The sequence below is a fragment of the Harmonia axyridis genome, chromosome 5 (assembly GCF_914767665.1).
Source record: "Harmonia axyridis chromosome 5, icHarAxyr1.1, whole genome shotgun sequence".
Classification (NCBI taxonomy): Eukaryota; Metazoa; Arthropoda; class Insecta; order Coleoptera; family Coccinellidae; genus Harmonia; species Harmonia axyridis.
The window spans coordinates 37,178,229-37,195,054 of record NC_059505.1 but is presented as its reverse complement, the minus strand read 5'-3'; the positions used below and the strand labels follow the sequence as shown (position 1 = coordinate 37,195,054).

Below are 16,826 nucleotides of genomic sequence, written 5' to 3'. Positions count from 1 at the left end.
TTGACGTTTGTTCAGGCTGTCAAATTGTTGGACGTTGGAGGTTCTCGTCGATTTTGGTTTGTTGTCATTGATGATATGTTTATTTCAAATTGAATGTTATGTGGTTGCTTGAAATGTTTATATTTCAATAAAAAGTCAATATTATCCATTTTTTTTTACATTTATACAAACATTTCAAAAACGAGTCAAGCCGTGAAAGAAACACTCATGTGCTTGAGGTGTGTTTTCAAAGTTATACTAGAAATTAATTCTGTAAATAAGACTATCGTATCCTGTTCTAGAGGTAGGACAAGTAAATATCAAGAAGAACGGTTTGTTAATGTGTCTAAGGGTAAGAAATAAGGAATAATGATTTTTCATTGCATTAATGTTTCTGCTTATCTGTTGGGAAATGATAAGTGAATTCATCAGAACAGTCAACTTTTTCATAAAATTTATGTACACTTTTAGTTCAGTGTATCAAATGAAATTAAATTAAAGAGCAATTCAAAACATCAATTTGTCGTTCAACAATGGTACCATATGAAGTACTGTGATTTCTCTTGAAAATATCGTAATAAATAAAAAGGAGACATTTTCAGAAAAGATGAGGCAACATCTGAATGTTCGTAAACAGTCTAGTCTGACAACGAATCACTCCAAAGGGTGTTCTGAATAAAACCTTACTTTTCTCTTTTTTTTGTTCACCCCTGTATATAACAAAAAACGGGGTGAATGAGGATTCCCGAGAAATCACGCTACTCATGAGAAAAATAATTGCTAAAATCTGCCAAAGGGTTTAAGAGAAAATGAACTACAGTCGGTTTTAACAACTCATAATACACTACGGCGAGCTGGTTCTACCAAATACTGAGCATGGCCTTGCAACTGTGAATATTCCATTTGGCCGTCGACGTGGATGCATGGCCGGAATATCCCCATGATTTTCTGCGCTTGCAATTATAGTAATGAACCCATTTATCGTCTTCTTTGCCTTGCAAGCAGCTGTTTACAAGCAAACAAACGCCGTTCAACATTTCTCGGCTTCAACTCGTACGGCATCCAATTTCCTTGTTTCTGAATAATTCCCATGACTTTCAGGCGTTTTGAAATGGCTTGTTGCGTCACTCCCAATGATCCTGCCAATTCTTATTGCGTTTGACACGAGCCTTGATCAAGTAATACCTCCAATTCTGCATCTTCGAAAACCTTCTCTCTTCCACCGCCATGCTGGTCATCAAAATCACTGTTCTTGAAGCTTTAAAACAACTCTCGGCACGTTTTTTCACCAATAGCGGCCTCACCATAGGTATTTGAGAGCATTCAATGAGCCTCAGCCGCAGATTTCTTCATAATAAAGCAGAAAATTAAAACCTCCCGCAAATGACGAGAATTTGGCTCATAAGCTGACATGTTTAATCGAGAAAAACTTTATGATGCAGACACAAATCGACTAATATTTCGATGGCGTTACGTTTACAAATACCTAAGCTTATTGTATGACATCTACGATCTATTTATTTCGGATACCACTTAATAGGAAGCAAAGTTGTACACCACAATCTTCGTTGAGATTTAGTCCGTTCCCTATATTTTCCAAGTGTGTATGAGTGCTCACATTTTTTATCGGTACGAGTCCATTCATTTCTGCTTTCAATAAAAAAGGCAATATAACTTTATAATGAATCTTTATGGCTACGACTCCTCAAACAATAAATTCAGCAAGTATTAAAGTTACTGCTCGAATCGAAAGATACGTTCTGCACTTTCTAGAGTGCTTCAAGAATAATAATGCACTAAACTCGAACTGCTTTTTGTTGATCAGATCTCATTAGCGGAATAATTTATAATTTCATTGCACGGTATCTGACCGCTTAACGGAATACCTGGTTAGCTGACCAGAAGAACACAGTTCCACCGAAAAGAAACAAAGGCAGATTTACCTTAAAAAAGATAGATGGACGTGGTGAACGAATCTGAATTTACAGGTTCCAGAAAGAAGAGTCAGGCGCATTTGAGTCATCGACTATTCGTCATAGAGAAATCAGAAATAGAATCAAGTTTCAACACTGAAGTCACTTGATTTATCTAACTTGATTCTCTGAGGATTTTGATGAAGACTGAAAATTATGGATTGTCATTTAGAAAATTCATTTTCGGAGACTCTATACTTACATAATAAATTCATTGAAGACTCAGAGTAATGAAGATAGATGGAGAGAGAATATGTCATTTTCAGTAAGCAAATTTTGTCCCCAACATGAACTATCAAATTTGATATGAAGCGCGCGAAAATGAAAACATATCAGTGATACGATATTTCAATCAATTCGCGAGTTTCTCCACAAAGAACGCTTTTCTTATGTCCCATAGTGAATCAACGTTTCATATTAACTCAAAATATATTGAAATTAATACCTAAATAAATCAGAAACTCAGAAAACAAACTTCAAGCGCGCCAAACGACGTGAAACAACCGATGACACTAGGAGAGCAAAAATTGCCAAACCTTGGATTTCAGCAGGTAGATACAGAAAATAATAAATATTCTGCTTATTATAAATTCGACAATTAGGAAAAATATCGGATTCCAAATATTCAAATTCGCATATTCAATTGAAAATCACTCAAATAAATATATTTCATTCAATATAATATACATTCATAACGATATAGTGAAATTGTGGATTTGTAAATATATCACAATCCGACAACGTAATCTAACCATGTTGGGGGACATGAAAAAATTGCGTATACTCCCTCTATGTTTATTACTCTATGATTGAAGACAACTGATATAAAATGAATTCATAATCGACAATAGTTATTTATATAAGAAGTAGATGAGAATTTTAAGGAGCACCAGCTGTGATCCAAACGACTACGAAGCGTCAATATACAGGGTGAGTATTTGAGTAGTATCTTTATTTTAACAGTAGATTCCTGAGGTCTAAACGGACACATTTTCCTTTACTATTTATTATGATTCCACCTAAATGAAAATATGTAGCCATTTTAAAGTTTCATAGAGAGCTATGCCACTCATGGAAACCTGTACACTGAAGTTTTTTCAAATATATAAGATATATCATTTCAACCTTTGGTTAGGTAATGGAGTGCAAAGTGTTTCTTGTGACCGCAGAAATCCTCTGTTGAAATAATGTATGAGTCCATATTTTCAGCATAAAGGGGTAGATAATTCTCGAAAAAATAATGATTTTCTATCATTTTCGATTGACGTGGCAACGTAGCAAAATTTTTGTGAGAACTACCATTCTCCAAGGGTTGATCTGAAGGTTCTTAAAAAGTTGCTCAAAATGAAAATACTCTCTCATTGAAGATTTTAAACTAACATGTCACCTATCCCACATGTAAGATGCATAGAAAACCTGATGTGTGCACAGATTCGATTTAGTTTCAGACTTTTTAAGATATCCACCTGTTGCTTTGGTGTTCAGTTTAACCAGAGTTCTGTAAGGTGGCGCTCTTCAAAAATTTTCGAATTCCCGCTATCTGCCTGGTGCCATTTAAAAATGAAATACTTTACAAACTTTCTCAATAAATTACAATTTAGTCCTATTAATTTTTTTTTAATGAAATGAATGGAATATAATGACAGACTATAGAAGATTGTCACGCGCAAAGTTTATAAAATAGTATTGTTCTATACTCTATAGGTAAGTTCACGAGGGTCAAGAATCGAGAGAAATGTCAAATATAAACGCTGTATGCGCCATCTGAAATAGACGCGATCCCTCGAAATCTGGTAGATATAAATCAAAAAAATCTCCCGTTTTGTCTGAGAATTTTACAGGTATAAGTAGGCACACCAGGTTTTCTATGCATCTTACTTACAAGTCATAATTATGACAGTCAAATCTTCCACAGAAATTTCATTCACTGTTCTTGTTCTAGAAAAAAAAAACGTGAGTATACCGATGACTTCTTTATTATGTACGAAAATCTCGCAAGAAACACTTGGTCGACTGCATTTCGACTCAACAATCAGTTCCCGAACATATTCAACCTACAAAAGATCACGAAATACACAGTTATCGACCAATCACGAAAGGTATTATTACGTTGAAATTTTGAGTAATAAACTTTTCATAATAATAACGCACCTATGTTTACTTTACATAACCCGTTCATAAAAATCAACAACCGTGTAGGTACAATACTCCGATCGAGTTCGGCAGCCTATGGTCTAAATTCTTTCGTTAAACGTTTTATGAATAAACATTTGGATGGATTAGAACAACACCTGACCGTTCATAGAACGGTCATCATGCAAATTTTCACTTTTACTTTCCTGAACCTGATCTTTTGACCGTTCTCGGGTACTTCTATGAAAGGATAGGTTATCTGATATTGAAAGTCCGCAAAACACTAAGAAACTTTCTTCAGATTCCGATTTCAGGATCTCGAGATAGGGAAAGTTGAAGGGTAATCGAGATTACTTGTTTCCGAGGTTGTATTAGGAAGCAGGCTCTGGATATCTGGAGATTTTGAAGTAAAAGATTCCACAAAAGTAAAGACCATTTTTATGTGAACAACGGTGTCTTGTTTGTATAACAGGCCATAGAGTTATAACATAGTTAAACACATTTTTTTTGGCAAAATTCGATTTTATTATTCAACATATAATATAATAGTTGCCTTCGAGGGCGATACAGCGATTATAGCGATCTTCCAACTGTTTGATACCACTGTTGTAGCACGATTTGTCTTTCGCTTCAAAATTGGCCTTAGTTTCGGTGATTATTTCTTCATTTGCGCCAAATTTCTTTCCAGCGAGCATTCTTTCGAGAGCTGAGAAAAGGAAAAAGTCACTGGGGGCCAGATCTTGCAAATACTGTGGATGCAGAAGCAATTCGAAGGCCAATTCATGCAATTTTGCCATTGTTTTCATTGATTTCTGACACGGCGTATTGTCCTGATGAAACAGCACCTCTTTTTCCTCAAATGGGGCAGTTTTTTTAACGATTTCATCCTTTAAACGATCCAATAACGCAATGTAATAATCGCTGTTGATGGCCTGGCCCTTTTGGAGGTAATCAATGAATATTATACCTTGCGCATCCCAGAATACTGATGCCACAACATTGACAGCTGACTGTTGTGTTTTTCCTCGCTTTGGATTCGGTTTATCGTGTGCAGTCCACTCAGCTAACTGTCAATTTGACTCCGGAGTGAAATGATGGATCCATTGTCACATATCGACGCAACAATTCAGGTTTATTTCACTCAAACAGCTTCAAACACTGCTCAGAATAATTAACACGTTGTTGCTTTTGATCAATTGTGAGCTAGCGCGGCACCCATTTTGCACACAGCTTTATCATGTACAAATATTCGTGAATGATATGATGTACACGTTCAGATGATATCTTCACAATGTCTGCTATCTCGATCAACTTCGCTTTACAGTCATTCAAAATTATTTTGTGAACTTTTTTGATTTTTCTTCGATGATAGCCTCTTTTGGGCGTCCACTGCGTTCGCCGTCTTCGGTGCTCATTTCACCACGTTTAAACTTAGCATACCAATCAATGATGGTTGATTTTCCTGGTGCAGACCCCGGAAACTCTTCATTAAGCCAAGATTTTGCTTCAACTGTATATTTTCCTTCAGAAAGCAATATTTTATCAGCACACGAAATTCTTTTGTTTTCCACCTTTTTTCAAATAACAAAAATAACTACACACCAACCATACTTGGTTCTGAAACCACTTAGTTACAGTTGTTTTTTGAATTATTCAATTGGCTAATATATCATTGTATTAATTTATAGAAATTGCTTTTTTATGTTGGAAACCAATACGTTAGTGGCTTTATAAAGGAGTAACATTTTCTTTGATGTTTCTATTCAATTCAATCAAATGATGGTATAATTCTGTTGAGTGTATTATCATTCCCAGGAAGGAATGCGTAAGTACCTGCATCAACTCTCTGCATAAACTCTATACTATTCTGTTTGTACTGAAACTTCGTGATTCGAGAATGTTTATATTGTCACTGCCAAAGATTGCTCAAACTGTCATATATTTCAGTATTGATCATTCAATGGATTTATTTGAGCTGACTATCACTTTTGACTTTAGGTATCCCTTGTCTTAGGTGTTTTTCAGTAGTCCTAGTGCAGTGTCACTAGTTGCATTTTGAATTGCGAAGTTCAAATTGAAGAAGTAGGAAAGATCTTGACTCTTTTCGTTTCAGAATATGTAACCACATAAAATTTTTCGCAAAAAAAACCCAATTTTGTATATCAATTTCTCCGAGCTGATGTTCGCAAAACTACCTATTTGGCCGTTTCTAAAGCCGCTTTCAAGCAGCTGGCTCTTCGTATGCAACAGATCGCGTGATAAGAAGATTCTAAAACTGAAACCATTTCGAACTTTCCACGCAATCACCATCGAATGTTAACCGACCGTGATTTTGACCAATCTAGACGTGAAAGCTGCAATTAGACGAACAGATAACGAAAATTCATAACGCCGTTCCAATCGTGGATCTAGCCAGCGCCTAATTAGCTATGTTATAATTCATGAGCCGGTAATTAGGAGTACTCACGACATCACAAAGACAAAGTGCGGTACTTTTTGCGATGGTACTGAAGGAAGTGTTAATCAAATGGTAGCGGAGATTGTATCCGAGAAAACAAGAGTGCGTATATTCTATGTTCCAATAACAATAATGGCGTACGTTTCTCACAAGAAGTTTCTAGAAGTTCATTTGGTGATAATTTAAGTGCGGTAATCTTGAGAGAACGTGTCAGAAGTAATAAATTATCAGTGAGAAGATTTCAACGCAAAAACTCATAGATGAAAACAGAAGAACTAGCTTTATGCTACATAGAAATTCGTTTGAGTGATTTATAATTTACCATGTGATGTTTTCTATACTCTACCTACTTAGCATAGAATGAAATGTACTGTTCCTCAAGATGAGGAAATTAAGAAATGAATATAAAGAAGAACTGAAGTTATAAAGTTTTTAAGGTTAGAGGAACATATAAACTGTGTCCGTAAAGTATGGAACAAATTCATTTTTAGCTAAACAGATCATTTTAAGAAATAATCCTGAAACACATCGATTTTTTATTTTAATTTACCGTATTTTAAAATAATAATCTAATATACAGGGTGAATTACTTTCGAGTAATGACGCCACCGTCATTTTTCAAATGGAACAGCCCCATTTTGTCTCAATTTTCCGATTACTCTAGCTGAGCTGATTCCAAAAATGTATCACATTCCAATTGGTACAGGGTGGACAAAAATACAATAGTTTTGTGTGTGCTCATAAAGTAACGCGTAACATTCTTTATTAGTTAAATTAACAATATTATCAAAAAAAACTTATTGTCTAGTGGCAATTGGTTTTAATGTAACACCCTGTAGTTTGTTACATTTTTAAATTAATAAAAATGTATAAAAATAAGAAATAATTTCTTTCATATTCTGTCTGCTAGACCACAAGCACCAAACATGTTTGGAAACAGCTCATTTTATTAATCTAAAAATGTAACAAACTACAGGGTGTTACAATCAAACCAATTGACGCTAGACAATAAGTATTTTTGATAATATTGTTAATTTAACTAATAAAGAATGTTACGAGTTACTTAATTAGCACACACAAAACTATTGTATTTTTGTCCACCCTGTACCAATTGGAATCAACATCTGATACATTTTTGGAATCAGCTCAGCTAGAGTAATCGGAAAATTGAGACAAAATGAGGGTGTTCAATTTAAAAAAAATGACGGTGGCGTCATTACTCGAAAGTAATTCACCCTATACATTAGACTATTATTTTAAAATACGGTTAATTAAAATAAAAAATCGACTTGTTTCAGGATTATTTCTTAAAATGGTCTGTTTAGCTTAAAATGAATTTGTTCCATACTTTACGGACACAGTGTATATTGAAATGTAGGTAATATTCTTCAAGATGAGGAAATTAAGAAATGAAAATAAAGAAGAACTAAGATTAAAATGTTTTTTAGGTTATAGGAAAGGTGAATATTCTCATTTCAACATAGGCTTCTTCAAGAGCGATACATGTACAGGGTGTCCCAAATTCGATGCTCACTGAAAGCATCTCGAGAATTATAAGACTTCAAGGACTTCCGAGGTCTTTTTTCGAAATAATAAGATAGATATCTAGATTCATTTTGTGTTCATCGTATTATTTGAATTCAATTATATAGGATGTTTCCTGCTGAAGATGAAAATCCAACAAAGTTAAGTCATAAGAAATTTGGCCAGATCTGAAAAATCTATCAGTTCGCATTTTGATGGAAACCACGCATTTGTTTGATCAAGTTGCTCTGTTGAAAATTCCCAAATTGCATCATTTTACACCCTATTCAAAACAAATGAAGTTAAAAACAATAAAATTCTCGAGATCTGCTAAGAAAGGTGAAAACGTGTGAACCGTATACATTAAATCACTCATTTTGACAAGGAGCTACAAGAGAAATTCGAATCCTTGCATATAAAGAATCTAGAGGAAATGAAATAACAGAGGAACACTTTTACCTATTCAATAGCCTACGCATAACACTTTAGATAGACCTACTTTATTGTTCTTTTCGTATAGGTAACTTGGGTTTGTTCACAGGTTCAAGAAACGTTGCATATGATTTTACGTAATTGACGATTTCTGATAGATTTGAATTATTTGTTTTTGTTTCAGGTTCTTCTCATTTAAATTTATGTCTCTGATGTTATGTTCTCCTACTGAAGGCGATGTCGTTTGATATAAAATGAAATTGAAGCAACTGCTCTATTTTCCATTTTCAAAGATAGCGGTAACCTTCTTTTGATTTTTTTATGTACATATATTTCAAGTTTTCATTATCTAAATCAGATTTTTTGGCGACTATTCGATTGGTTTATATGATAAGCATAAAAAATGCACGAGAAGATTAAAATGTATTATAACGGGTGTTTTTTTTTCGAGGTACATAAATTTGAGTTGGCATTACTGTTCAAGATGGCGACCGATTTAACAGCTGTCAAGTGATTTATTCTCAGTTTGGTTTGGCAATTCATCATGAATAGACTCACGCCTGAACAAAGCTTGCAAATAGTGCAATTTTATTTCGAAAATAATGGTTCTGTGCCTAATACGTATCGCGCACTACGTCCATTTTATTTTGTTTAGCACTTCTGGTTGAATGGCTACGTCAACAAACAAAACTGCCGCATTTGGAGTGAAGCTAATCCTCAAGTGTATGTCGAAACACCGTTACATCCAAAAAAACTGACTGTTTGGTGCGCTTTATGGGCTGGTGGAATCATTGGTCCGTACTTCTTCAAAAACGATGATGGCCAGAACGTTACAGTCAATGGTGATCGGTAGAGAGCCATGATTACTAACTTTTCCTGAATTCCTGCATTGAATAACCATGATGTCCAGGAGCTGTGGTTCCAACAAGACGGCGCAACATGTCACACAGCTCGTGCCACAATCGATTTATTGAAAGACACGTTTGGTGACCGCCTAATTTCACGTTTTGGACCTGTGAATTGGCCTCCAAGATCTTGTGATTCAACACCGCTAGAGTACTTTCTGTGGGGTTATGTAAAGTCATTGGTCTATGCGGATAAACCACAAACCCTTGACCATTTGGAAGACAACATTCGTCGTGTTATTGCCGATATACGGCCACAAATGTTGGAAAAAGTCATCGAAAATTGGACGTCCAGATTGGACTACATCCGAGCCAGCCGTGGCGGTCATATGCCAGAAATCATATTTAAAATGTAATGCCACAAGATTATCTTGCGGATAAATAAAATTCATGTCAATCGAATAATACATCGTTGTTTTATTGCAATATAAAGTTCTATACCTCTAAAAAAAACATCCTTTTGATATATTCGAAACTAGTTGATAGCAATAGAGTTATTCCAAATTTTTGGTGCCTAAACTGCAGTACCTTCCTGGTTTTAATTGAAGAGTAATAGTGCCTCCACGCAGTCCCGATTCAACCCCTATGTACTTTTTCTATGGAAGTCATTAAACCATAAATTTATTTAGTCGATCCATATACTCGAAGTAATTTACGAGTACACTACAATCTGAATTCAAGAATAACGGTGTTCTCTATGAAGAAAACGTCCTTGGATATTGATTAAGGACGAAAAAAACTGAAAATATTCGAGTATTGTTCGCAACAATCTATATCTAGTTGCGAATTCCGACTGCTAATTGCATACCAACAGAGTAATTAATTTCGCTGTGCACTATTAAAATCTCCATTGATTACTTTTCATATTTTAGAAAAGTTGATTCATAATTTTTACGCTTCTGACAACTTTCGCTCTCTGGTGCTGATCAATATTCAGCATAAATTGAAGGATTTTATTTATGCAAAGTTTCGCTCTCTATTACTAGATAAAAGTGAATTTTCTTATCATAACTGTACCATTATTTTTGTTCTATGAACTAAAAACGTGAGTTTAGAATAAATATGAAATAATATGCTAGCCGGGATTCTAGCGTTTTAAAAGTGTTCAAAAGGTTGCTATAGGTTTTTGATTCTTCAGTAATTCGAATTTTTGGATTTTCCTTGTCAACAATAAGCGAAAAGATCATTATCCTGATTTTGAATTTACTTCGAGCATATTTATCTGAGTTATGACGCAGGTATAATATAAAAGAACATAGTTAACAAAGTAATTTTGACTCACCTTTACTAACTATTGACTTTTTCTCCTTGGTAGAGAATATTTTTCTAACTGGTTTAGTCTCAGCAGCAGATACTGGACGTCTTTTGGCTGAAAAAAAAATTCAAACGTCAAACTCTTCTGCTTATTCTTATTCTTAACCAACTATTTTTATTTATTGTAGTACTCCACTCTTCTTTGAATTCGGAAGTGCCACAAGAATTTGTTTTTTAGACATAGCATTTATTGCAGTTTTCTTATTCCAGGATTGGTCAGCTTTCCATAACATTGATTTAATTTTCTGATTTTAACACAAAATTGTTAAGATCTCTACTAATATAAGTATTTTTCATTGTCTACAAATATTATTCTTTCGATCAAAAGTTATTTTTTATATCAATCGAGAAAATAAAAATTCCTCAAACAACAAAATCAAACAACTCACAAATTGACTACATGAATTAGAGAAAGATTTTCCAATAAATGTTTCATTTTGAAAAGCCTGCTATCTAAGAAGCTGTCATATATTAGGCCAATTGAAAAGTTCCCGGTCTGATGCACTGATGGCGTGTACATCATATCATTCACGAATATTGGTACATGAGAAAACTGTGTGCGAAAAGGATGCCGCGCGAGCTCACAAGCGATCGAAAGCAACAATATTTTAATGATTGTGAGCAAAGTTTGAAGCTGTTTAAGTGCAAGAAATCTGAATTTTTGCGTCGATATGTGACAAAGGATGAAACATGGCTCCATCATTTCACTCCGGAGTCCAATCGACAGTCAGCTTAGTGGACTGCACACGATGAACCGAATCCAAAGCGAGGTAAAACACAACAGTCAGCTTGCAAGGTTATGGCATCAGTATTCTGGGATGCGCAAGGTATAATATTCATTGATCACCTCCAAAAGGGCCAGATCATCAACAGTGATTATTATATAGCCTTATGCGATCGTTTAAAGGATGAAATCGTTAAAAAACGGCTCCATTTGAAGAAAAAAAGGTTCTGTTCCATCAAGACAATGCGCCGTGTCACAAATCAATGAAAACAATGGCAAAATTTCATAAATTGGGCTTCGAATTGCTTCTGCATCCACCGTATTCTCCAGATCTGACCCCCAGCGACTTTTTCCTGTTCTAAGACCTCGAAAGAATGCTCGCTGGAAAGAAATTTGGCGCCAATGAAGAAGTAATCACCGAAACTGAGGGGTATTTTGAAGCGAAAGACAAATCGTACTACAAAAATGGTATCGAAAATTTGGAAAATCGCTGTATCGCCCTCGAAGGCAACTATTTTGAATAATAAAATCGAATTTTACCAAAAAAATGTGTTTTACTATGGTAGGACTTTTCAATCGGCCTGTTAGCAGGTAGTGTTGACGAAAACACAGGGTTGTCGATTCCTCGTCAATCTTGAGAATTTTTAATATTAATTAACAAACCATAAAAGCTATTTGCATGGAAGTTGACAAAAAATCGATTCTGCATTTCATCAATTTTGAGGGCAAACAGAAAACATTGATTCAAATGTCAAACAAAATTTCTCGAAAGGTTATCCTCATAATCATGAAATTGAGAAAATACATTGATACACGATGGTACTGAAAAATGAATACAATATTTTGGAATTTTTCTGGAAAGTCTTGATTGGAATAATTTTTTTATTATTTCTTTTTTCCATGTCGAGATATCGTACATAAAAAGAGGAAACGGAGAACATTGAAAACTTTGCAGTGTTCCCCCTCAACGCTTTACCATTGTAACCAACAAATCTCAACGCCAGGTTGTAGGCAACACAAGATACACAACGCGAAGTCTACTCACAGCGCTTTCACCATTTTTACCGAATAACCAGCCTATTGAATTCCTATCTTAAATACTTATCTTTTTCGAGACATACCAACTTGAGAGTAAATCTGATTGTATTGTCTGCAAAATAATCGGTGTATATGCCTGTCCTTTCGAAGCACTTCCCGTTCTTTGTGCCTCATTGAAACTTGCGAACTTAGTGAAGTTGAACCTGATCTGGTATTCTTTCAAGTCATTCCACCTGTTTATTTCGAACCTGTTTGAGAGGCTCAATCGGATTGGTACTATGCACAGTTAGGCCTGTTCAGATATGCTTGTTTGAGGTGTTTGATGATCAATGTTCTTGAGAACTTTTTGAAAGGATGGCTGTCAATTTTTTTGAAATCAATTGATACGTCGATGCTATTAGTGTTTTTCTCAAGTTGGAGCTAACAGGTTATTCTATTGAAGACTTTGATTAATCATTTCCAGTGATCTTTGGATGTTCGAGGCAAAAAAACGGGTTTACTCTCTCTGAAACTTTTACAATAACCGAAATTTTCACAATAATCTGATATTTTCTAAGTTCTATTACTTTCCAACAAACCCTAGTTCAAAATGAAAAAGGTATTCAACCTTATACTCGTATGTTGCATAAAAACTGATTTTAATGCAAATATCTTATATTGTCTCTCATACAAGTTCTAGAATGTAGATGGACTCCTTTTTTCATTTGATCGCTCTGGCATCGCCAACTAAACAAGCTCCTATGTATAACACACCAAGTTTCATTTCCAAGAAAATCTAAAAATTTCTGATTTTTATGCATTTTTTATTGACGTGGCAACGTCTCAATCTTCTTTCAAAAAGGACAATTATTTTTTCAAGAATTGAACCGATGTCAGCTGGAAAGTCTTCTGATTTATCATTTTCAATATTAAATCTCTGGAATTGAACGAGGAAAAAGAAATTTTTCACTTTCCCTGAAACTTTCACAAAAATTGGAAAACATATTTTAACAATGGTTTATCATTTCCTCCTTTCTCGAAGAATTTTCCAAATACAATTGATTTCCAATAAACGGTAGTTTGAAAAAAAGGTATTCAGCCTCAATTTTTCAAAATTTGATTCCTTGATTTTTGCTCTCAATATTCATGCACCGTTTCATCTAGCTGGTAGGATCAATGACGGAAGAATTTTTTCATTCGATTTTTAGACTTCTGAACATAAATAGTGAGAACACAATTGCTTCTTGAACTAACAAGTGCCAATGTATATTCAGCACAAAAAATTTCAATTTCCAAGGATATCTCGGAATATCTACTTTCCCCGAATGTCTAATAAGCGTGGCAACGTCTCAATTGCCTTTTGGAAAGGACTATTCTTCTTCACGAGTTAAACTGAAGCCATCTGAAAAACTTTTCATAGCAGATGTAAAAAAAAACAAGATCAAAATTTCTGAAAATCTCGAATCACCCGAAAACCACAATTTGAGCTCAATATCTTTAAAATTATGACCGGTAACGTGTTCACAGAAAAACGTCATACACACCTTTAAACTCTGCTGAGGCGATTGTTAACTAGTTCTGCGAACTATAAATTACATGAGAAAATGCAATTTTTAAGGAAACAAATCTCCTGTGAAGTTTAGAACTTCTCGATACTATTAAATTTCTGAATTTATCTGAAAGTAAGCCACAAATGAAATAACACCAAACGCCACCACTGCCAAAGGTAATCTTATATTTCTCTCGATGACGCAATAATCACAGAGCTCTAATTGACCCCTATGTTCGTTGAACTATACTCTGTGACATAAGTAATGAAACACCAAGAAGGCTTCGAAGTTTTTCCACCAAACTTGGCAGAAATGTTTAACTAGTCGAAGATAACGGAACAAAGTTTCAAACGAATTAAACAAAAGACAATGTGTGACACCTCCTCTAGATCTTTTGTTCTCTACCTTCGTCATTCATGGAATCCAAGGAGGTCCTCAATGGCCTTTATAAAACTGACATCCTCCTTAGGAGCCTTGGCTGTTACCTCACGGGTATCCAGGACCGGCTTTCCCATATGAATGGTTCTTAGGCCAGCCAGCTCTGGACACTTGCATACCATGTGTTCGGCTGTTTCCGTTTCTGATCCACAGAGCCTGCAAATCTCATCTGCTGACTTTCTCAAATGGTACAAATGATGTTTGTACCGACAGTGCCCCGTCAGCAATCCCACCATCACCCGAAGCTCAACTCGTGACAGCTTCAAGAGCTTTCTGGCATAGCTAGGTGAAGTAATTACGAATTTTTTGGCCTGAGTAAGTCCAGGAGTGTTTGTCCAGTGGGTTATCCTGTTATTGAATTCCCATTGCTGGACCGCTGCCCCATATTGGTCTTTTCCTAGCGCACAAAAAGACCAGCAGGTGTTAACCTTGATGCACTTTTTGCAAGTTCATCGGCATTAGTTAGGGTTAAGACGATTAGCAAATTCTCTGAATGAAAAACCACCTTTGCATAATCCAATTATGTGAGCCTTCATTCACTCAGTTGTTCATAATTTCCAAGTTATCACACTCTATGCATAATCGCAGCCTTAAATCGCAAAAAAGAACACAAAAACCGAAGAATTGCAACCAAAAACAATACCGAAATCGACTCAATCTTTCAGGAAATATACCAAATCATTTCGATTGCAACAAAATAAAACAATCAAAGTTTAATCAATTCCAAACTTCAACTAGTCAATATCTCCGCCAAGTATGCCCAAAAACCACCAACGCCTCCTCGGCGATGCATTATTCACGTCACAGAGTAAACATAACCTAACCTAACCTCACAATCGATTTTCCCCGAGTATCAGATCGTGCTGAACCTGCGTAACCGTGGTTTTCAATCTGATCCTCAGTGTAATCCGATATTAAATTATCTGCCATTCCTCTGATCATACAAGACAGACCGATGTTGTTACGTTGCCGAGCGTTCTACGAGGTCACAGAGTGCAGAATGCCGTTCATTCATTATTTATTTTACTACATTTTGCGCTCCCTCTCTCTGCCGTGGTGTTTCGTCAGCTGATCGTAAACAACTTTTTACGCAACTTGTAAAAGCCGATATGGTCTGCCATCGGACTGTTTACTGATGCTGGTCGTGTATCTTGCAGACAGGATATGGTCTGGATGAGGATGGCAAAAAGGGTTCTGGGAGATAGCAGGGTTGGACTCAGCAGGATTGAGATGGACCTGCTGCCACCAGCGACGTGAAATTTACATTAATACACATGTTAATCAATTTGTCCCGCTAATTTGAAAGTTATGAATAGTTGTTCACAGTTTTTTCCTGAGCTAATTATAATCTTGAAATATTTTATATTCGTCTAAGAATTATTTTTCTTTCCAAAAAGTGTTTATTATCATTAGTTTAAATAGACCAAGTAAGGACATAGAGTATTGTGACTGCAAACGCCCCTTGGTGTTCGTTTTATTGTAAAAAAAAAGGAAGTGAAGTGCATGAACTCGATGACGAACGCCGAGCTGGTCCCACCAAATACTGACCTTGGAACCTTGATGTTCGGAAGCATTGTCGGGATATCCCCATGATTATCTGTGCTTGAGATTATCGTAATGGACCCATTTCTCGTCACCAGTCATAATGTGATGAAGAAATCCCTTCCGTCTTAGACTTGCAAGCAGCTGTTCACAAGCAAACAAACGTAGTTCAACATTTCTCGGCTTCAACTCGTACGGCACCCGATTTCCTTGTTTCTGAATCATTCCCATGACTTTCAGGCGTTTTTAAATGGCTTGTAGCGTCACTCCCAATGATCGTGCCAATTTTTGTTGCGTTTGACACGAGACTTGATCAAGTAATCCCTCCAATTCTGCATCTTCGAAAACCTTCTCTCTTTCACCGCCATTCTGGTCTTCGACGTCAAAATCACCGTTCTTGACGCGTTGAAATAACTCTCGGCACGTTCTTTCAGTAATAGCGGCCTCACAATAGGTATTTGAGAGCATTTGATGAGCCTCAGCCACAGATTTCTTTATATTTAAGCAGAAAATTAAAACCTCCCCCAAATGACGAGAATTTGGCTCGTAAGCTGACATCTTTAATCGAGAATAACTTTATGATGCAGACACAAATCGACTAATATTCCGATGGCGTTATGTATACAAATACCTAAGCTTATTGTATGACAACTACGATCAGTACGATCTATTCATTTCGACTACCACTTACCATTACAGCCATCTTTTGCAAAACGGCGGAAGCAAAGTTGTACACCTAATATTTTAGCAATCGCATGACCTAAGGCCTATTAAGCTTTCGGTAACAATTCATTTCAGACAATAATAGTGTATATTTCTTCAAATTTTTTATTACAT

The 16,826-nt window shown here is 35.6% G+C and overlaps 1 protein-coding gene across 1 annotated transcript in view; it reads right to left on the bottom strand.

Moving 5' to 3' along the window:
• LOC123681120 (restin homolog) overlaps positions 1-16,826 on the bottom strand; it is a 127,928-nt gene that overhangs the window by 33,057 nt on the left and 78,045 nt on the right. Inside the window, exon 5 of the mRNA XM_045619335.1 lies at positions 10,687-10,773. Coding sequence (XP_045475291.1) covers positions 10,687-10,773 — 87 coding nt within the window. The remainder of the gene's footprint in view (positions 1-10,686; positions 10,774-16,826) is intronic.